This window comes from Misgurnus anguillicaudatus, chromosome 25, assembly GCF_027580225.2.
Source record: "Misgurnus anguillicaudatus chromosome 25, ASM2758022v2, whole genome shotgun sequence".
NCBI classification, from domain to species: domain Eukaryota; kingdom Metazoa; phylum Chordata; class Actinopteri; order Cypriniformes; family Cobitidae; genus Misgurnus; species Misgurnus anguillicaudatus.
Window position 1 is genome coordinate 440,854 of NC_073361.2, and position 24,162 is coordinate 465,015.

The window sequence follows — 24,162 nt, forward strand, 5'->3', positions numbered from 1 at the left end:
ATGGAGGTAAGAAATTTAAGACTTGGGTTAATTAAATTTAAGACCTAGGGTGAAAATCTGGCCATTTTTAAGACTTTTTATGGCCTTAAATTTAACTTTCTAAATTTCACACTTTTTAAGACCCCGCGGGAACCCTGAGCTTAGCTTAGCTGGCAACTGACGTTATTCCTGTGGGCGGAGGTTGGTCAACAAACTGTTCTAGTGACATTAAAGCAGGAATTAGAGGACTGTAGTCCAAAACGGCCGTTCGCTGTAGTCTTTGAAAGGCGAATTCTGTTAAAGAAAATATATTGCCTGACAGTGAACTTTGAACTATATCATTTTACAGCTATTATTTATGCTATTATAGCAACATTACACACTAACTAGGGTTTAAAAATAATATATATATATATATATATATATATATATATATATATATATATATATATATATATATATATATATACTGCTAAATTATATATTTAAACACAGCTAACATTGTAATGTTAGTATTAACTCATTCACCGCCAGCCTTTTTGAGAAAAGTTGCCCACCTGCATTTTTGTGATTTTAACAAAATTTTCACAAAATTCCTTGCAGGAAAAATTATTTTCTATAAATATATAAACATACAAATTATATCAAATTAAAGAACACACCCTCTGCTTTCAAACAAACAATAAACAAACAAACAAACAAAATGGGGAAAAACGTTTCATTATATATTTACTTTTTCCACTTAATTTAACCACTGAAATATGGATATTTCTCTTCAAAAATACAACATTTTCAGCAAAAAGCTTAAAAAATTTCGTTTTTGTAAAAGAATTTATGTTAGAGATCAGACTCAGAATGACTATCAAACATAAAGGCATTTAAAATCAATCATTAAATCTTTATAACTTCCGTTTTTGATAAATTCGGTTTGGCGCCATCTTGGCGCCATCGGTATTACACTTTCACTTTGAAATTCGTCCAGAAAGGCATATTTATTAGTTAAATATTAACTCATAATCAACGAGATAACTCGTCAATGGCGGTGAATGAGTTAATATTGTATATATCTTTTTTCTTTTAAAAATGAATCTTATGTGTTACAAATATATATAAATATGTATGTATCTATGTAACACATTAGATACATTTTTAAAAGAAAAAGAGATAGACAATATTAATACTAACATTACAATGTCTACTTGCCGTATACACTGTAAAATCTGATAAGTTAAACTCAACTTAAACCGTTTGAGGAAACCGATTGCCTTAAACCATTTAAGTTTTAAGACTCATACATATGAGTACTGTAAACAGTAAATTATAAGTGCATATGAGAAAAAATGTTTGAGTTACCTTTACTCAAAGGTATTAAGCTTGCTTAAGTTCATACCACTCAAATGGTTTTAGTTCACTTAATACATTTTATTTAGTTCATACAACTATATAGCTACTCAAATGGTTTGAGGAAACCGATTGCCTTAAATGGTTTGAGTTGATTTAACTCAAATGAATAAAGTTACATAAGATCAGAAAAAATTAGTATAAAAATAATGACAGAAATGGGTGAAATTATTACAGTTTATTGAACAATCATTAATTTTACAAACATTGTTTTAGACATAAAACAAAAGTGAGCTGTTCAGTCCAAATTCACATTAAAACTAATATTAGATTTACACAGTCCTTATGAAATAAATCAAGTATTAATTTATGACTTTAATAGACTGTCCAAACAGGAATATTTTAAAACAAAATCAGTGTACTGTCGCTTAATTCATTTCTGACTTATTAAAATGAATATATGTAATCAGAAAAATATTAATTTATTTTAGAAAATATGACACATTGATGTAGATTAAACTATTCAACAGTATATCAAATAATCAACCAATATACGCAACATAAACAGAATAATATTAACACAAAACATAACTTATAATACTAAAACAGTGACAAGAAAAAGTTTTCTAAGAAATACACAATTTTAGTGAATAAAGGTTTTAATTGTTTGGGATAGCCTCAGCTGTTAGATCCATTCGTTCTATCATTAACAGCGCGGAGAAATGAGGACGCATTTCAGCTCTTATCAACGCCGGCGAAGGAGGTACGTGGCAAACTCAAAAAATGAAAATTAAAAACAAAGGAAATAGAAGGTCAGAAAAGGGTTGCCTGAAATGAGTTTTACAAAGTGGTAAATCAGGATGACACCAGTGCAGGCTATATTTGTGCGTTTAATTTAGGCTATTTAATATTTATTTATTTATTTTTGTCCCTGTGTGCCGAACGGAGACGGAGTTCACTGCTGATATTAGATCTTTCTAGTCTCGTGGCTGTCATCAGCAGCGCTTTGCATCGCCCAGTCAGCGGATGGCGGGCGGGTGCGGTTTTGAAAACTGGTCAGAAACGTTGGTGCGGATGGATGGCGGACGGATGATGAGTTTTGTGATGCGGTTGCGGATGAAATAATAGCCCATCCGCGCATCTCTAATCCGCACAGCACGTTTATTTAACACAGGATCACTCGCGTGTGCACACACACATACTGCTTTCATGATCAACACGTGAGGTAATGGCGGCGGCTGTAAACAAACATTGATATGTTTTTACACGCTTGTCCCTTGTGTTTCTACTACAATGATTACAAAAACACAAATAAGAGTCCAAACAACGATAGGCAGTTGTTCTTTTGAGCTTTTTACTGCACAAAAGTAAACCTCTCGATGGCCAACCAAACACAAACCCTGTGTTCACTTTACGATGGCCAAACAGTACCTTTACCATGATTAGGCTACTATGGTTTTTAAAAGATAACTTATGCTTGTGAAATTAATATAATATCAATAGAAATATATGTATATATAATGTGTGTGTATTTACATTATATTGAAAAGTAAACCTTATCATGGTTTTACTACAGAGAAAGTTACATTTCTGTTGAACATCCCCACAAGCCTCATTATGTGGCTCATTATGCAACCCTTTGTCTCTTAGCTGTCAATCACTGATTATTCAGGAGCTTTCCCGCCTCCACGCATACACCCTTTCCCAAGCAAAAGTGTCTTAGAAATTGTAAATCAATATCTTGCTTTATGTTATTGAGTAGGCTGAATGATTTTCACATCATTTTGAAGAGAAAACTCTAAATTACTCCTGTTTTGAAAAGTCTTGTTTAGAATGAGTTTTGTGGACTTTTGTGGATATCAGTGACTTAAAAATTTTGCATTTTAAAAAACCATGCATAAACATTTTTCTCTCAAAAATACAAACATGTACATACATGTTGATTATATGATATTGTAGCCCAGTTTGTGATGAACACAGTGTTATGAGACTTTTGCCATTAATACCCATATGGAAAAGATATAGATAAATTTTACAAAATGTTTATATCTTTTATCTGAAATTTGTAAGTAATATATATAACAGTCAAACAAGACACAAAATCCTTAGTAAAATTGTGTAATATGAGATTTAAGATATTTGGGAACTTATAATTATTATATATGACAGTAAATCCACATACAATACAGGGCTCTCAAGTCTCACGCATTCACCGTGAGACTCACGCATTTCAGTCAGTTCACACGCTCACACGCCACACCTTGTATTTCTCACGCTGAAAAAATAAGAAAACTTTTCCCACTCTATACAATTAATGAACGAGGCACAGGAGAGAAGTTCTCTGCCGAGTTCATATCTGTCGAGCCGCGGACACGGTCACACTAGACATCCTGATATAATTGTCACCTACCAGCCAATCAGAAATCAGAATTTGTTGTTTCTGGGTAAATTTCGTGATCCTGCTGCAAGCACATTCGTTACTAGGCAACATAGATTCTCACGTCACACAGACGAAGTGGCAGTTGGAAGAGAAGAATCCGATGAAAGCGGTAGGTACGCATTCTTTTTTATAGCAATTTGATTTTACGATTCTTGGATGACATCACAAAAATGTGATCAAAGATAATAAAAACTGTTGTTGGGAAATATAGCCGAGGTAAATTATTATTGATTAAAAAAATCGAACTGCTTTGCAATCAGAATTAGCTTTAACTTTAGGAAAGTACTAAACACTAGAGGCTACCTGAAACAATCCCAGGTGAAAAATATTATAGGAAATAATATAGTGTTTCTGAACCATACTAATAGTATAGTAAATTTTAGTATATTATAGTATTTACAACACTTTGTTAATGATTGCTACAGCATACTCTGTATTAACTATAGTAGTGAACTGATAAACTGTAATAAATACTCTAACGTTAGTATTCCTTAGTTTATACTACAGTAATCTGTAGTGTATATTCTAGTATATTATACCCTATAGTTGTAGACAATGTAGTACAGTATTGGATAAAGTAATACGTTTATATTACTATAGTTGTTATGTTATCACAGCAACTATAGAATTACCACAACAAATTAATTCAAGTACATTACTATAGTATGGGTCAAAAACACTATAGTATTTACTATAAATTACTATAGTATTTTTTTCACCTGGGAATGGAAAGGACAAGATATTTCATTTTCATTTATTTCATTATTTTCAAATTATACTTTATTCATACTCTTTTTAGCTATTCAGCTATACTCTGGCTTTTATTTTAGTAATGTTTATATCCTGCCAATGTATACATTAATCATTGCATTTATCTGTTTAAAAGATGTCAGGGAAAAAGCAAAGAAGTATTTTTTCATTCTGGGCACCAAAGGGTCAGCCCCCTATAAAGGTTGCCAGATCAGAGGAGACAGTGGAAGATGTGGTGGCAGAGACTACAAGAAAAACAGTAGGGAAGAAATCAGAAGAGAACAGAGAGAATATAGCATTTAAGTTTTGATGGTCACTAAACAAACCCTGTTGTTTCTCCCACTATATCTTAAACAGTTCAGTGCATATTGTTGTTTTAGGTTTGCTGAATTGCTTCCATACCAGGGACCCCAAGAGCATGATCAACTTAGTGAGGAGTTCCTCGAATATCAATTGATGGACATCACTATGCCCCAAGACCCATCCACTTTTGACATTGAGGGTTTTTGGGGAAATATGACATCAGTAAAGAACAGGGTAAGAGATATTCTACACCCTTTGACATTTACTTAATCAACATATTGGTAATTAGGCCTCTTTGATTACTTTTTTAAAGGTGACTGGATTAAGCAGATTTGGAAGGCTGTCCAAGATTGCCAAACTGGTTTTAGTTCTTCCCCACTCAAATGCAGATGCAGAGAGAGTGTTTTCCATGGTTGGTTTGAACAAAACCAAAACTAGGAATAGTTTGGCTCTGGATGGAACACTCTCTTCCATCATGATGGTGAAAATGGCAAGCATTGAACCACAGTGCTTTAAGTGGGAGCCGCCTACCTCTGTAATCAAGGCCTCAAAACATGCAACAAACACTTACAATATAAAACATTCATAAACCAAATGTACTCTCTCACACATGCTCACACCTTGTATTGTGAGTATGCTCAGGGCAAGTTCTGCAATGTTGCTGTTCAGTTGGCTCATTTGGGGCAATTTTTTATATATTTGTATTTTTGAAATAAAACAATGTATTTAATTTCTATGACTTTGTCTTTAATTAGATTTCCCAACTGTTATAATTTCTATTTGTGCTAATCAATTATAAACAATATATTAAATTTAACTGCTACCAAAAACCTGAGAGAATTGGTTGGGGCCGAGGGGTCGCTGCTGCAAATATTTAAGTGGCTCCTCCCCTAACAGATGAAATCTCACTCCAAACTTTTGATAAAACTTGAGAGCCCTGCAATATTCTTAGTAGATACACGTAAGATCAAAGTTATATGAGTTGGGCAATCATTAGTGAAACCAAAATCTTTATATATTGTATAAAAACCTTACAAGACAATAGACATATGTAAGATGTCACATATATGGGACATTAAAGTACATGGAAAAGCACATGATGAGATTACAAAAAATAATTTATGGCATTTCTAAGATTTTATGACACTTTTTATGACACTAGCATTGTATCAAGTTTTTAGATCACACTTTCTTCGGTCTCAATTAGTGAATTTTTTCAAAAATGATTACATGGGTTATATTTGTTGTTATTTAAGATTTTATGAGTAATTCTATCCAATAAAAAAGTCAAAAATTATTTTTTATTTACAGTTAGATTATCAAGTTCTTGTGTATGCAGTAAATATTCAAAATTAATGTAATGTAAAAATAAAAAAGACACAGTCACTCATTTCTTGCCATAGAAAGATTTAATTTAGCACTTAATTAGTATATACAAGTTGCATATTTCTATTTTAAATTTAAGTGGCAATACATATTTTTAAATTAGCTAAGTTCATTAAAATGCTACTTTAATAATTGTTTTGAAAGCATACCTTGCACTTGTGTCCTTTTGGATGTTACAATGAAATACATAAATGTTGTAGACATGCATTGCAAAATGTATTAAAGAAGAATAAATTTACATTTTGAAGTAAACTTTTCACACTGGTGTGTGCTTTTTCATTATAATTTTGACAGATTCTCACATTTGATTACAGTAACAGTAGGAGCAATTAGTTACTTTCCAGCTCAGCAACCCTGAATGAATAAGTGGCCATCTTCACATTTAGTTCATTTACAGTAATATGTCTTAAGTAGCCGACAAACAATTGAGCTGGACTGTGGACACTGAATATACATACATGGTCTAACTACCTGAGCAGTGTTTATGGCTTTGTGAAAGCCTGTGGGAAAGAAGACAGTTGACATGTAGCTCAGTGGAGTTTTGATAAGAGAACCCCTTGCTAACTTCTGCACTGTGCAATTACCATAGTTTCCTATGGCATATAAACACTGATCACCCATGTCAATAAAGTGGGACACTCTAAAAATACTCCCATCCTTCAAAAGCACAATAGAGTTGTTTCTTTGTTTTGTTTTGCTGTAGGTATGACCATGAACAACCTCTCCATTTACAGCAATTCTCTTGTAGTAATTAACCACAGAGTTTGGGGAAACCTCTCTCACTGTTTGTAGGGCAGCTTGATCACTAATAGACATTAATCTTACATTTGGTGGACCAAGGGCAGTTACCTCAGTGAACTTCGCAAACTTCTTGACATGATGCTTTTCAGTTCTCATTTCATTACAGAAATCTGTAACTTCTGCAGGTGCATTTGTTAAAAATTGCTTTGCTAAACGGGGAAAAGCTCGGGAAAACAGAACTCGTTTGCATATTTGTTGTGGTACAGCTTGGCTACTTTTTACTTGTTTCAGGAGGTATCCATTGAAATCTTCAAACATAAAGGCTGAGTGCGCCCACAAAGGACCACAATGCACAACACTTTTGCTCAAATGCAGAAGTGAATGAACATTGAATGTCATGTGCTCTTCCCCATACAGCGACTGCACACCTCCAACAAAGTACACTAATGCCTCATGGGCATGATTTATCTGTTCTGTATTTATTTCAGATCCCAACAGAATGCTTATGCCCTCTATCAGTAATGCCCAATGACAGTGATACTTCTGTGGAAGTATGCCTTTTAGAACTGGCAAGCTATAGTACAGAAGCCAGTGTTGCCACTCATGGGCTTTCCAGAATTTGCGTTCAGTCAGAGATCTTGGAACTCGAGCAACAATACCTGGAGGTTTTATAGACAAGAGGTGTCTGTCCAAGATAGCTGTTTGTGTGCCAATGTACCATGGCTCAGAATAGTTTTTTGAATCGATCCATAAAGTTGCCATTTGTCTGCACACGCCAAGCAACACACAATGCATATAGTCAGGGACCATCCCATTTATTACATCAAAGTTTGGTAAATCTACAATGGCAGATGGGCCCTTTATGCCCAATATTGTTGTCCCTTCTCTTTCAGCAATTTGTCCTATCTCTACTGTGGTTTTATGATTTATGTCACTTGGTTTTTCATCTGCACATGTGTAAACCCTTGAGTTTCCTTTTCCTTTCCTCATCTGCACCCCAGGGTGAAGGCAGACTCCGCAGCCATATTCACCATTAAATTGCTTAAAATTTTGTAGTAATGGCCTTGCTACTGCATCACACACACAGCACAATGGGTGCACCTTCACGTGTCTCCATGACTGATCACTAGGATGTTGCCACTCAAAGCCAGCTTGTGAAAGATGGCCACATTCCTCTACAAATGGTTGAAAGTAGCAGGTCATGTCTGGCTTTTTTGCTCCAAACCATAAAGCACATAAAAGCACATGCTTATCTCTACTCTCAGGGGGTATCTCATTAACACAACACAGTATAGGCCAAATACTAAATTTAGAGGACTGAAAGACTGGTACACCATCACAATTAAATGTAAGGGAGAGGAAATCCTCTTCACTGTTTGATTTCAAGGTCTGATATAAGGTGCCATCACATATATCACTTATTACATGCCTACTACTGTCATGAGGACGAAAACAGAGATCGTGCATACCTTGATTCTCAAGAATATCCTTCAGTTGATCCTTTAATGGAATACTGATAAAGAAATGTCCTTCCTGTAAACTGTCTTTTACTGTTATGGACGAGGAACATGACACACATGTAAGTGTTTCTTCTTGTGATTGTGAAGTGCCAAGGTACTTAGTACATAGTCTGCAGTAATGATGGCGTTTTAATTGATCTATAATACCAGCTAATGGTTTCTCTAAAAAATACTTGCTTGCTGGTACTGCATTTGTCCCAGCAGAATGTAACTTTAGAAGTTTCAGCAGGTCTTCCATCAATACACCAGTAGTGTTGTGTCTCAATGCAAAGGAGAAAATAGAAATGCAACTTTGCCCTTCCGTTAGTCCATGAGAGTGGATATCATCACGTATTTCTTGAGGGGCATTTTCCTAAAATTACAGAAAAAGAAGCACCATATTAAAACTTATAAGGTTCTGCTTTACCATAAAGGTAACCTTGTTTTGCTCTACTGTACTTACCACAAAAAATTTAAATGGAAGCCACAACACATGCAAGAAACAAACAAAAATAGGAAATACAGACAGTGTCTTTACACATCTAAAGCCCTCTTTAGATGCCTCTGTTTTAAATTGTTTTAGACCCATTTCCAAGCTGCCATTTTATCTAAAATTTTAGAAAAAATCGTTTCAACTCAGTTAATCTCCTTTCTGAACAAGAATGACATTTTTGAAAAATTTCAATCAGGTTTCCGTTCCCTGCATAGTACCGAGACTGCTCTGATCAAGGTCACCAATAATTTACTACGTGCAGCTGACTCAGGAATGTTCTCCATTTTAATTATTCTTGACCTCAGCTCAGCTTTTGACACTGTGGACCATGATTTTTGAAAATTTATGTTGGTATCAGTCAGAGTATGTGAGCGGTGCGGAGTGGGAGCGGAGCGAGGAGTGGAGTGGCGTGATTTTGCCAGAAGCGAGGAGCGGATTTTTTGAATGTCGGAGCGTCGTGATTTTCTCTCGCTCCGAAAAAGCTCCAATATCACTCATTCACGAGCAAGAACCAAAAACCCTGTGAGACAATCGAGGGGCACTGAAAATGTTTCTAAACTTATATATTGGCCCCAATTGCATTTGTTTTGTATTGTTTAACTGCACAAACATTAATATAATTAATATAATATCATGTCATTTATTATTTAAGTTTTTAATTATATTTTACTGACCCCTTCGCGATTTCTGCCTTTGCATTATATGATGGATAAATTCATAAGTTATTAATAAGCACAGTTAAAGAAAGACAGAAATAAAGAGTTTCTAAAATACTACAGTGGAAGGGGGGAAATACAAATGTATTTTAAAAGGTAATGATGACAAAGAAGAACGCGATTGCGGGGAGGTGATTATAACATCAAAAGATTCCTTTAGTAATATTAAAAGGCACATGTCAAAAAAAACACAAGTTTTCTGCTTACACTTGGAAAGAAAATCTAAAGGTCGGTATTAATACAGCTTTAACAACCTAAACCACCAACACAGAATAAAAGAAAAGGCCATTTAAATTTGTAAATAATTTGCGGCATTTACCTTGCTACAGCGCGGTCTGCTACAGAACAGCAATGGACTCTGATATTTTAACGAGCCAACGAGGTTGGTGTTGTTTCAAAAGAGAATTAAAATTTACAATGGAGCGAACGCGGAGCGAAGCGTTAATAAGGAGGGCGTGGGGAGTGAGCGAGGAGCGGAATATTGTCCATCCAGAGCGGAGCTCACTGCATGAAAAGTGGGATTTTCGTCCCCGTAAGCGCCTGTAGGCTCCCGAAAATCTCCCTAATTTTCGGCAGCTTTCCTCAATTTACAGGCAGCGAGCGTCGCGTTCGTCTGTGTCACAAATTGTCGTAAACGAACCATGACGCAGGTGGAGAGCCCCGCGGGGGTACGATGCCTCTAATTAGCATATGAATGGCAGCGAAACCTCTGCCGGCCAGGTAGAGCGTCTCTAGTCTAATTAGCATGTGAATAGCAGCGAAACTAGAGTAACTGCCCACTTGAATGTACTCACTCAGTATTGGCTGAAGCCACTACTTTTAAACAAGTAAAATCTCCCGTGAATGGTTGGCAGATCACTTCAAACCAATCACAAGGGATTTTTCTTGTTTAAAAGAAGTGGCTTCAGCCAATACCGAGTGAGTAAATTCAAGTCGGGCCGTTACTCTAAAGAGGGGGGTTATTGGGGACCCTGGCTCATTATAAATGTAAACCCCAATAATAATAATAATAAATATATAATTTATGTGATATTAATTTTTTATATAATAATGTCATTGTGCTACTTCATTATTCACACCATCAAGAAATATAAGAGAAAACAAAGAGGTTTATTTATAAACAAACAGCTGTTTATTCAAAGAAAGAGCTTTAATTAGAAACACACAACTATGTACAAAGCAGCATAATGTCTCTTATGTTGTCCTCCAAACACGTCAAAAAGTGCCCAAGATATTCGGGAAAGATCCCTAAAAATCTTTTTCAAAGTTATCAAGTGTTGAAAAAAGAAAAAGAAAACTCAAAAACGTTGTAAAAAAGTCGCTTTTGCAGGCATATATGGTGGGTTCCCCTGTACGTTGGTATCGCCTCTAATCTGAATTGCAGCGTGGCACAGAGCTCGGAGAGTTCCAGGCTGCGAGAGGGCGGTGGCCGCACAATCCATCCAGACACCCCGTCAACAATGCCGTCTTCATCAGACATGAGATCTATGGTGGCGCACTTTCAAATGTCCATCTCACCCTCAGCCAGCACACTTCGTCTCGCTTCCAGCAACTGTAATATAATCAATAAAGACAATAAGTGACCAGAAAAATACTCACATTGACAAAAAACTGATATAATATAATAAATCTTACCCTTTTTCTTCTGTATCGACTCCGAGCTAAACTTTTTGCATTTTCCGCCCGCGATGCGAGTTCAGGTTGTTTGTATCTGAAGCTCCGGCGAACCGACTTATAATACGTCTTACAGGCAGCTGGAAAACAATTAAATGAGACTGGTATTAATAAACAGAGTCACGGTACAATTAAACAAGAAATGAGGAAAAACATTAGAAGTTATACTTACAAACAATGTCGTCATTCTCAGCAGTTAAATGTGGACTTGCTAAAATAGCCCCAACCAAATAGGAGGTCACGGCTTCGTTATGAGGCGACGTTAGTCTGTGAAAACAAAATGTGCGGGTTTAAGCTCGGATCTATTAACGTATCTATTTCCTTATACAAGAATAAAAGCATATTTTTTAAATCGTAACGTTACCTTTGCTCTGGATCAAAGCGTCTGCAGTGTGCCTCAGAGACGCCGTACAGCCTCCTAAAAATTACAAGACAAACACACCTCTAAGCAATAAAACACACAGCTTGGGCTACTTAAAAATATGCTTTTACATAAAATTATTCTTACCGCAATCTTGGGATTGTGCACCCGTCTTCTCTTCTTGGAGAGTTACAAACACCAAACCAAACATCGCTTAATCCTCTTGTACTGCTGTGTGAGCCGTGGCCATGACCTCGCACGCAATTGGACGAAGGCGAGAAGCCTGTCGGGCTCCTCCAATCACACGCGAGGTTATTGATATAAGGAAAATCTTGTGAGACGTGCGCGCCGCGCATGCGTATGATATAAACAACAAACGCGATGTGCCGGGAGCTCTGTGTGATATCAACACAGTGTGCTGTCAGTTGAAAGATGGAAGTCCCAAAACTGAAGAAACGACCTTGGCGCTTCTGTGAACAATAACATTGCAACACTGAACTGTGTCATACACAGTATTTTGACCACAGAAAGCGCTATTTCAAAAATGGAGTTTGGGAGAAAAAATCCAAAAGGACTACGTCAGGTCAGATAACGTACAGAGCCTGCTGCTATCCAGTCATGAACCCGCTGTGAGTGATGTCCTGTCATGTGTAAAGACCCGGAGGATAACTTTACTGGAGTTAGAGAGATTGGTGAAAGTGAAAAGCAATCCGAGGACCCAGAAAAAAAGTGATTGAAGAATTTGAAGAAATGCACCCAGCGAATTGCAGTTAAGACAACGGTGAGCATAATTACATATTTTTATATAAGCTTGGCTTGCTTTACGTATGTTAACATTTTAAACAATACTAAAACATATCAACAAGTAAATAAAATAAAATAAAATCAACAAGTTAAACAAAAACGTTTTGAGTATGCTATATCAAAAAGTTGCCATCCAGCATGTTTTATCCATTGTGGCAGCCCTTGCTCACAAAAAGGTTGGAGACCCCTGGTCTAGTTAAATGTGGTTGATTATCACTGTTGTTGTTATTTTAATAGTATAAATTAATTTATAATTAAATAGGAATATCGCGTTATAATGCATAACGGTATCTTCTGTTTGTTGTTTTTCAGACGAAACAGCAGATGACCAAAGCATTAATCTTTTCCTGGACATCTCCTGTTGTGTGGTAAGCATGAAATTACATTTGGATATACCAGTATAAAATTCAGTACATGCTAATCCAGAGCTAAAATGGGAAAACCTAACATGTTTCACCCACATTATTGTTTTCCACTCTCAAATTTCTGTTAGTTTACTAATGAAAGCAACTAAAGTATAAACACACTTTATAAAGTATAAAAAAAAAACTAAAATGAAGTTGAAGTGGATGAAGTTCCCACAAAGTACTTAACTGGTTCATTGCACTAACATAAAGCTAGCTGTTTGAGATGCACATGATCTTTTCCAACTACAGTTTTCAAATCTTTTCATACTCAAATGGCCATATTGATGAGAAATGACCATATTAATTATGTTCTTTTTAAATCTCAAATGACCATATTAACGATGGGGTTTTCAATCTCAAATGGCCATATTCATGATGGACTTTTCAATCTCTAATGGTCTAATGGTGGTGCTGAGTATGTGCATTGCATGTGTTTTAAATATGTCCTTTAAATTTCTATAGGATGACTATGTGGATGAAGAGGGGGAAATCCTTGCTGAGGAGCAGAGTGAAGCCTATCCTCACATACAAGATGGGGAGGAGCATGGAAGTGATCAGTCCAGAAGTGAAAAAACAGAACACTTGTTGATGAAACTTTTGGCCATGATGAAATTGACTGGTATCCTCCGTGACGACTTCTTACAGTATGTGGTTTGTCCAAAATGTATGACAGTGTACATGCTTACTGAAACCTATGAGCGCAGACAGGATGGTACAAAGGTTTGCAGGACTTGTGGTCACATCCCGTTCTACAATCACCCACAGCAGAGGTCTGCATTAAGGAAGAAATATGGCTCTGCCTTGCTAAGATAGGCTACATATTCGAGCGGTGAAGAGTATGTCCATCCAATACGTTCTTACTGTTACAAGAGTGTTGTGCAGTCTCTGGGAGGACTTGTTAAAAGACTTGGATTTGAAGAGAAATTAGATGAAAGGCGAAAGCGGGAACTGCCAAAGAGTGTGTTAGGAGATGTAAATGATGGACAAGTATGGCAGGATTACCAGTATGTGAATTCAATAAACTGTAGTCATGCCACTATGCACAGTATTTGAGCTGTGATGTAATTGCACAAGTTACCTTGCTTCATTCCCATCCGGACAGACATTTTGTTGTTTGACATGTTGTTTGATGGCGTTTGCATAGAATGCACAAATTGAGCCTGATTAAAACTCTGTTAAAACAATTAAAATTGTTGAAATAAATAGTTTGGTGTATCTTTTTTACATAACATTGGTTATTGCTAATTACATACAGAGTAGTTAATATACACTGTTAGCCTGGAGAAATTGAATCTACTTAAAGGGATAGTTTAAAAATTATTAGGAAAAAATATTTTGTAAGTATTGTGATAAATGGTGAAGAAAAGTTTGATAAATGATTGTCATTAAACTTAAATTTGATTTTGAATTACTCTGTCCAACATCTCCACTTAGTTAACTGAGTTGAAAAATTTTTTATTTTTAATTAATGTATAATTATAATTCTCTTAGTGTTATATAAATGGTATTATAACACAAAACTCATGACTTAGTCAGTCATTAAATAAACTTGATTCTCCACTGAAACACAATACAATACAATGTGTTGTTTATGTCAATAAACACTGATCACCTGAACGGGGACTTTCATTTACAAAAATGGTAATTTATCATTTTAAACTAAACAACATGAATAATATTAGAGCATAAACCTCTATGACATTTTAACAAATATTTAAGTAGTTAAAGTTCTTATTAGTTCTTAATTCTGTAAAAAAGCTTAAATAATCATAATATTCTGAGACAAAGGATTATGGGTGTTCCTTACAACATGTACTGCTAAAGTTCATTCACTTGAATGTTTTAGTTTAATTAATTTTATACACTTAAAAGTTAAATTAACTAAGATTTTTTAAGTAAATGTCCATAACTCAAAATATTAAGTGATGTTTACATCATGAAGACAATGTGTTAACAGTGTAGCATACTTTAAAAATAAATAAATTCAAACTAAAATTTAAGAGTCTGTAATTTTGCTTTACTGATACCAAAGATTTTCTTAAAATCAAAGATTAAAACCTGTCAGAATGTTACCTGAGTAAAACTCCCCCAGCTGCTACCCTGATTTGCATTTGTATAGCTCACAGCATGTTCATTTACATGTTAAAGCCTCCTCTAGAATTAGGGGAAGGGGGGACAACTTCCAAGCAAGACCCACGTCAACTTCTGACAACTTACGGCAGTTTTCGGTGTTGGCTGCAAATTGTCGTGCGCAGTCGTAAACTTGGAGTTTCACAGCAATCTACAGTGCCACATTCTGTCGAAAATTCCACTTTTCATGCAGTGGCTTGAGCGGAGTTATTATGAAATGCTTTGAGCATGGAGCGCAAATTCTTTCCACTCCACTCCGCTCACATACTCTGGTATCAGTGATGTGGCCCTGGATTGGTTCGTCTCCTATTTATTGTATTTTCTGATTTTATTGTTGATTTTTCATTTTCATGTACATTTTAAAGGATGGATCATGTTTGTTTCACTGTACAGCACTTTGTAACTTGTTTTTGAAAAGTACTATACAAATAAAGTAATTATTATTATTATTATTATTAGTATTATTATTATTACTACTTCCATGAGCTGCAGAGATAATCTGTGCATTTTGTCATAGCATTGTTTGTCTTGTGATTATTTAATGTCATATCAAATTATGTAATTAACTTCATAAATGTGTTTACTGTAGTTTTGTCTCACCTGCTCCAATGTTAAAGGCTCTGCTCCCTGTTCTTGTCTTTGGGCATATTCATCACTTTCCTAGAAAGGATACAAATCAACAACTTGTTAGATAGATAAATTTACAGAGTGATAGAGAGAGATACTAATAAATAGAGAGACAGAATACTGTAGTTTTGTCTCACCTGTGCCAATGTGAAAGGTTCTCCACTCTGCTCTTCTCTTTGGACATCTTCATCACTTTCCTAGGAAGGATACAAATCAACAACTTGTTAGATAGATAGTGTAGTGGGAGATTTTTATTTTTATTATAGTTTATGAACTTATAATTGTTAAATGAAAATTCCTGTTCTTCTGTTCTAGTGAAAGATTTCTGTTCTTTCCATCTGTTCAGTAGTAAAGTGTTCAAGGACTAGAACATTATACAAAATCCCAGCTATTGAATGAGATAAATAACAACTGATGAACAAGTAAAAAAACTCAGTAAACGGTAGAGTTCACTGAGAACAAAATAATTTCTTCTATTTGACTAGATGTGCTTTTACTGATATGTTTCTTAATCATTGATACATTGAAGGTTATTTTCTAAGTGACACTGGATCTAAGGTGACGATCTTTGGTTCATGGGCGGACATGGGATGACTATGTATTTTTTCAGTATCTTGCTATAAATATGTGTTAAACCTTGTGAACGGGGCTCTCATTTTTACCTCTGCATACAGAGGGTGAGAGACTATTCTGCAGAATATAATAAATTCAGACAAAGAAAATTCTGTTAACAGTGTGTCTGTGTGATCCTTGACTTTCATTCTTTAATGGTATTATTTGATGCAACTCCACGACAATAGATTGACAGAGTGATAGAGAGAGATACTTATAAATAGAGAGACAGAATACTGTAGTTTTGTCTCACCTGTGCCAATGTGAAAGGTTCCCCACTCTGCTCTTCTCTTTGGACATCTTCATCACTTTCCTAGGAAGGATACAAATCAACAACTTGTTAGATAGATAAATTGACAGAGTGATAGAGAGAGATACTAATAAATAGAGAGACAGAATACTGTAGTTTTGTCTCACCTGTGCCAATGTGAAAGGTTCTCCACTCTGCTCTTCTCTTTGGGCATCTTCATCACTTTCCTAGTAAGGATACAAATCAACAACTATCAACAACAACAAATATCAAAATGGAAAATACTGTGGAAACAAAGACACCTACATCTTGGATGCCCTTGAGGTAAGCTAAAACATATCAAAAATTAATTTCAAAGTGAACTATCCCTTTAACAACACAGAAATGCGATACAATCACATAGGAAATTCACACATCAAAGTTTTTCACAACAGATATTAGCTGCAAATGTAGTTAATTCGCAAAGTACAGTTAAGAATAAGTATCATCTTATGTAGCTTATAACTTTTACAATGTAACTATCACTAATAAGATCAAGAGGACATGAACCGGATAACACTTACATGTTGTTGCGCAGTATGTTTTTCGATGTCATTCAAAGTTCTGTTGATTTTCCTAAAGAAACAGTGGACAGTAACGTTACGGTAACTAACGTTAACTGGGAATGAATCACTGCAACCTTAATAGAGAACTCCGGTCAATTGTAACATTAAGCTCGTTGTTTTTAAATTTGAAGTGATGTCAGTACAGAGAACCACTATAAAAATCTGTGTTTTCTACACCATGTTATCCTCTTTTTAAAATTTGCACACTGTTCACTTCAATGGGGCACGCCTGCGTTTAGCCTGCTTTAACATCCTTGATGTGTCATTGCAAGTGCACAGCCATGTGAGTTTATTTAGATTGAACACAGTGAATCTGACTGCAGTAGATGTGAAAGATATTAATAAATTGATGTTAATTCTGCCAGCGAAAATACCTGAAAAACTTCCTGTTTTCGGTCGAAATCCAGGCGCGTTCTCTTTAATTGCTTATGGCAGTCCGGCTCTTTTCATAGATTCGGCTCTTCTGGCTCGGCTCCCTTAGAAGAGCCGGCTCTTACGGTGCCACCCCTATGGCCAACCCTGCCTGCGTCTGAAGATATGGCTCTGCTCGTTCGCTACAAAGAATCAGTTCTTAGAGCGGCTCGTTCGCGAACGACCCATCACTAATATGATAGCGCGGATGAACTCGACAATTGACTACAGTGGACTTCGACTGAAAGTTTTTCAGGTATTTTCGCGTGCAGAATTAACATCAATTTTATTAATACTGATATAAACGTACCAATTGAAGGCAACTTTTAAAAAGAGAATAGCACGGTGTGGGAAACACCGATTTTTGTCGTTGTTCTCTGTACTGACAGCACTCCAAATGTACAAAAAAATGCTGGATTAACAGGTGTAATGGATTACAAACCTTTTTTTCCATCTTGTCAAAGTACGTATAGGAACATTTTCTCTCAACCAATCCTTTTCTTTCGTGTTAGCAGTAACGTTGTGCTTTCTATTCGACATAGTTACTAGTATTAATGTCTATTAGGGTTTCTGGTGAAGCTAGCTAATATCATTGTCAACACGATGTGACCATTTTACCGCTAGAAATTTACCGGAAACTTCAGCTAGCTAACGAGGTTGTGAGTAATGCGCATGCGCAGGGCCGCAAGCTAGAGAGAGATAGAGAGAGAGAGAGAGAGAGAGTATTACAGAATTCACAATGGGTAATATTTTAAATGAAGGGACAAAAACGGGTAGGTTAATAAGTGCAATAATGAGGTTCTTAAAAAACACCACGTCAATTGATAGAATTTAACCAGATTCATGCAGATTATCCTTGTCACACTCCAGTACAGTAGGTGGCGGTATGCACCTTTTTCATTTGGTTTGCAACCCGCCAGTAAACCCACAAAAGTAGAAGAAGAAGCGAGAGCGAGCACTGCAGAACACCGTATGGAGGGAAAAAAGTAGAAGGTTGAAAAAGAAGGCATCTTTTGAATCACGACCGACGAACGGCCAACTGACGACATAGTTAGGTCAATCTAGAGTGAACATTACGATTTAAGCCTTAATGTTTGAGCTTAAATTTGAAATACATTTATTTAAGTAACAACTGATTTTTTTAATGGCGAACGTTACATTAACTGGTTTAACACGGCAGAAGGCAAAGATAACATGGCAAAGTTAAAACTTTTTCAATGTCTGCATAAATATTTGGTCTCCACCATTTTATTTTCATGTTAATATAACAGAACCTTGTTTTTTTGATTCTAAGGTTTTTAAATCAGTAAATAGAATGATTATTTATATGTTTACTACATTTGGTTGCACAGCCTTTGGCCAAAATATTCATGTTCAAGAACATCTTGAAGTAAGTTAACGTTAATGTGCTTTCAGTATTTCTCTAACGTTACTGTCTGTTAATAGGATAGACCGGACCCTTTCTGGTTGGTTGTAGGATATAGAGGCACCTGTCAGGTAGGACTGGGCTAACGTTATATGAAAGAAATTAATATCACAAGAATCATAAAGACATATCACATTATCTGCTCACCTCTATTAAATCACTTAACCTATCAATAACCTAATCTGCAATTTTCAGATTATATTCCTTTGGATATTTCAAATTTAGAAAGCAATGAGTTTAATATGTGCTTGATATTATCAATTTAGACAACAGAATTGTGTATCACAATATATTCAAAATGGGTCTTAAATTTCATTTTGAGTGGCAAGACTTAAATATAACTTGCCTAACCCTGCAGAAACCCAGTATTAGAAGTGTTTTTTTGTCAGAATAAATACATTTTTGTTAGCGGTAAGTTAAGAGTTACGGTACTAACTTACTATAATTCAAACAAACACAAGTACTATCTAGTTTTGAAACTGTAAGTGCCACAATCAGTATGTCATCTGATAACTATGCAAAAAATGAACTAAAAATGTAACTATGTTAAAAATGAGATGAGATAATAATACTTTGACAGTTGAAACCAGGTTGAATAAAGCTTTTTTGAATAGTTGTTTATGTCAGGTGTCATGTATTCCTTATGCATAACCCCCTGAATATTTGCGTAGAGTATTTAGGGCTGGACCAGAATATTCAAATATTCGTTCCGTGAGTTGACATTCGATTTTCAGTTTTGAGATTCGAATATATATATATATATATATATATATATATAAATATATATATTTTACAGCGTTAATGCAGAGCTTTTGCCAAGCAGGAAGTGCGCTTCACGCTCCCGCTCTAACCCTGCAGTCACATTAGCTACAAAAGTGAACTACACGCGATCCCATTCATTTCAATGGAAACCGGGCGACTTCCGGCGGCACGAGCGAAAGTGACCATTGGTGACCGTATGGGCATGTCCAGCGATGCGAGAAAGTTAAGAAAAGTTTAACTTTATGCAAATGTAGAGCGAATTTCGGGAGCGACTACCAATGAGAACGAAGCAGCGAAGTTCACGTCATGCTTCTCTCGTCAGTTACTGGCGTAGATGGTACTCATTTGTTTATGACAAGCAGATTTAGAAACGCCTCATTGAAAGAGACGGGCGACACACAGCGATGACATCGCTGGCTGTCTGAATGCGGCGTTAAGGTGGCGCAGAGAGACCAACATCCATAGCCAACAGCCACCAAACGCCACCAGCAGAAGATCGCCTCAAACGGAAAGCGCGCTTCTTGCTTTGGCATTCACCCTTATAGTGCTGCAAATAACATTCAGTTTCTTGCAGAAACTGATTGATTTGCTTCACAAGACGTCAATATGTCACACAGAGTTATGGGGGATTACTTTTGTATTGGATATATATTAGTGGTGCACGATATATCGGCCGCCGATATAATATCGGCCGATATGGTCATTTTTTTACACATCGGCATCGGTCCGATGTCAAAATAGGGCCGATGTGAACAGGCCGATAATCATTCCTGTGTATTTGACGTGTGTGTAGGAGACGTGTGGGGGCGAGTACGTTTGTTTTTGCACAAGGGCATAAGTTACACATGTGCTGAAGCAGGTTCTGTCGTTTGCCTGGTCGTTCTTCAAAGTGTCTGAAGAAGATCCTCGCTATGAATCACAACACATAAATAGGAAAATGATTGCGTTATTTTGTCACTTATTGGGAGCAGTATGCTAGCTAAAGCCACCCACTTCCAGTATTTGTGCTAAGCTAAGCTAGCGGGGGCTGCGTCAGACAGAGTTACAGCACGCACGGAGATGAGAGAGGTATGTATGGACTTATCTAACTCTGGGGGATACGGTGAATAAGCTAAATTCCCAAAATGTGGGCGTGTTCCTTTAAGATATAATTAAACTATGCTATACATGTGACAAAAAACTAGTAATGTGTGACCATAACGCAGTACTTTGATTTATTGAATATTTATATTAATTTCATAAATCCAACCACTCCAAACTCTCTTTCCTTTCTCTTTGACATGAACAAAGCTGAATGAACTTGTGAATATGACCCCTTTAAAGGGATTTATTAACATTGTGAGAGGTGTAGAAAGACTAACTTTATACAATAAAATGTATAGTATATTAATGATAGACAATGCAGGTCTATGGATTATAAAGTTGATAGGTTTGTGTAGAAGCAGTAAAAGTGCCTCTCTTTCTATTCCTCTGTTGCAGATTAAAATAGCTTAATCTGTCATTATTTTAGATTCAAAAGTATACTCTATGTAAAGTATGTAGATTCAGCATGATGTGATGTTTGACAGTTTGAGCTGCTCGTTCAGTACAATGGGCTTAACATTGGTTATTTGCTACCATCTTTGTAGCAAACATTTTAGATATAAAAAGACGGTTCATTGATAATAATACTATAAACACGGGAGAAAGAAAGTGCAGCGCGTGGCCATGACTTTATATAAACAAGAGTCAGTTTTCATCGCCATAGAAACCGGAGGCACACTTGAGACTGCACATGCGCTATAGTGCGTTAGCGCTGACTGACTCTTCACGGCCGTCTCTGATCGACTTGGGTTTAAACAGACCCGGTACCTGAAGTAATTAAAATGGGACCGAGTCGGACCCGACTGACCTTTCAAACTATAGACTCGTGTCCTTCCGTGAAGACCTCTAATGGATACAACTATGATCAAGTTCAGGAACATGGAAGGATACAATGTGACAGCTTTGCGTCGCACCTAATTCATCGAGAAACAGAAAGAACGCGAACGCACAGCGAACTCATCAGAAAAGACACGGCGTGCTCGCACGCATAATGTCATTATCACGGACAAAAAAAGACAAAATTTGATGCTTAATATACGTGGGCAGTTGTTCATATACTTGAGAGAGCCGCCCAAGTAAAGTAAGTGTGTGGGAACCACCTTCTGATCGGTGTAATTTGGACGATCTAAGCATGCAACACACAAATGATAGACACGTAAAATAAATGCAAGTTATCGCAGCTCCCTGCGATATGCATATCGCTTACACAGTTATCGCGATGGCAATACATTTTCGATATATCGTGCAGCCCTATCCTCAACCCCTCAGCATAGACGGTGAGGAGGCTTATCTGGTTTGCAACCTCCTCGACTCCAGACGTCGGGGTAGGGTTAGGTCTCCAGGTTAAGTATCTGGTTGATAGGGAGGGGTACGGCCCTGAGGATCAATCTTGGGTGGAGGCCAGAAATATCCTCCACCCTTCACTCATCACTCAGTTTCACAGAGACAATCCCGGGAAGCCGGCCCCTCGACCTCGTGGAAGACCCCGGCGTCATCCGCCTCTTCGCTTCGGGAGCCGCTCGCAGGGGGGGCTCTGTCACGAGTGAAGCTCCTGCTACACTTCTCGATCACCACCAGAGGGAGACTTCCCCTGAGTATTAACTTCCATTCGGACTTCACTTCCCATAAGCCCACATACCTAGACTGATTGCACTTGCACCTGAACCTCATTGGACTGCCTTTATAAAACACTCATTCTGTCATACACTTTGCAAAGTCTTGTTTTGCCCTGGCATCATTACTGAGCGTTATTTCTGTCTGTTTAGCCCGTGTATATTTTGGAGTGTTTAATTACCTTGTGATTGTTTGTTGCCTGCCCCGATTATCTGCCTGTTTGTTGACTATGAGATTGCCTAACCCTTACAAGTGTGTTTGCAGTGGATTGACCTTGCCTTTACGACTACGATTGTGTGCAATAAAGTGTGCAAATGGATTCCCAGCCTTCAAGTGCTTCATTACAGCATGTATGTTGAAACATGTATTTTTTAATCATTAGTCGTCGATTAAATTTATTGCTGGAAAGTATTAAGAATTAAATTAATAACTATTTGGCGGTGTATTTATTTATTAATATTAAAATGACTAAGCTTAAATTGATTTGAACATCGTCACTATTTGGTCTTGTTCAGAGAATCTAGATGTTTATGTAGTTGTAAAATAGTTTACAACAGTGATGGTTTGTTCTTAAGTCAAATTCAATTCAATTTTAATGACCACACAGCCAGACTGGTGGAATTTGTTTTACAGTACAGATATTTCTTTGGTACAGGTTCCAGCATTACGTTAAACAATAAACATATAAAGTAACATACATATCGAAAAACACGTTAATACACACATATACATCACAGAGTATTTAAGAAGTTGTACTTAATCAAGTCCTCAGCGTACAGAGTTCAGAATGTTTATTGCTGTTGGGATGAAACTGTTTTTAAAACGAGTTGTTCTGGAAGCTGTGACCCTATAGCGCCTTCCTGAGGGCAATAGCTGAAAAGTGTTGTGTGCAGGGTGAGTGTTATCTGAGATTATTTTATGGGCCCTGCGTAATGTCTGTTTGTGGTAGAGTGATTCAAGGGATGGTAAAGGTGAGCCAATGACTTTAGATGCTCTGTTAATGATGCGCTGCAATTTCTTCCGGGAAAAAGTGTAGAGACTACCAAACCAGACTGTAATGGATGTAGTGAGAATACTTTCAACGATGGCTGTGTAGAAGCGGAGCAGGAGATGAGACCTTACTTTGAACTTCTTGAGCTGTCGGAGATGGAAAAGTCTTTGCTGGGCTTTTTTGTGGATATGATTATGGAGTTAATTTTCCATTTAAGGTTATTGCTGATGTGTGTTCCAAGGAATTTAAATGTATCAGTGATGCAGATGGGTACACCTTCAATGAGCACAGGAGTTTTGGGAGATGGCTGATGTCTAAGATCGACGATAAGTTCCTTTGTTTTTGATGTGTTGAGTTGGAGATCATAATCTTTACACCAGGTCACTGCTTGGTTGATCTGTGCACGATATGCAGTTTCAAACATATGGTTGTTTATAAGGCTAGTGTTCATAATAATTTGACTTGGTTTATTTGTAATTTTATTGTTTTATAAAGTAAGGGTTTTTTCATACATCTAATTTGCTTTGTAACATGCTAACTTGTTTTAAAAACTAGGTGAAGGATTTTTTAAGTATTATGTTTTTTTTTATTTTTTTATGATAGTGGGAGGCAAGTTTTATATTTATTATGAATTTCAACAAAGATGCTATATTTTAATAATTCGTTGATATTATTTTGTAGGTGTTAAAATGGGAACTCAGAAAAAGCAGTGTTGTGAAGTAGAAGGATTCATCCACAAGGTGTCTCCAGTTTTGAA

The 24,162-nt window shown here is 36.5% G+C and overlaps 1 protein-coding gene and 1 long non-coding RNA gene across 2 annotated transcripts; one reads left to right on the forward strand and one right to left on the reverse strand.

Moving 5' to 3' along the window:
• Positions 1 to 6,184: 6,184 nt before the first annotated feature.
• LOC141362029 (uncharacterized) lies at positions 6,185 to 23,829 on the reverse strand. Its single transcript, XM_073863602.1, has 7 exons — positions 23,537 to 23,829; positions 17,077 to 17,185; positions 16,681 to 16,740; positions 16,517 to 16,576; positions 15,789 to 15,848; positions 15,625 to 15,684; positions 6,185 to 8,812 (listed from the first exon to the last, which is right to left on the reverse strand). The coding sequence occupies exons 1-7, from the start codon at positions 23,827 to 23,829 to the stop codon at positions 6,587 to 6,589; spliced, it is 2,868 nt and encodes a 955-aa protein (XP_073719703.1). The 3' UTR covers positions 6,185 to 6,586.
• LOC141362125 (uncharacterized) lies at positions 12,125 to 14,097 on the forward strand. The gene is made up of 3 exons (XR_012368108.1): positions 12,125 to 12,464; positions 12,800 to 12,855; positions 13,357 to 14,097. It is a non-coding gene; the product is annotated as an uncharacterized lncRNA (long non-coding RNA).
• Positions 23,830 to 24,162: the final 333 nt, after the last annotated feature.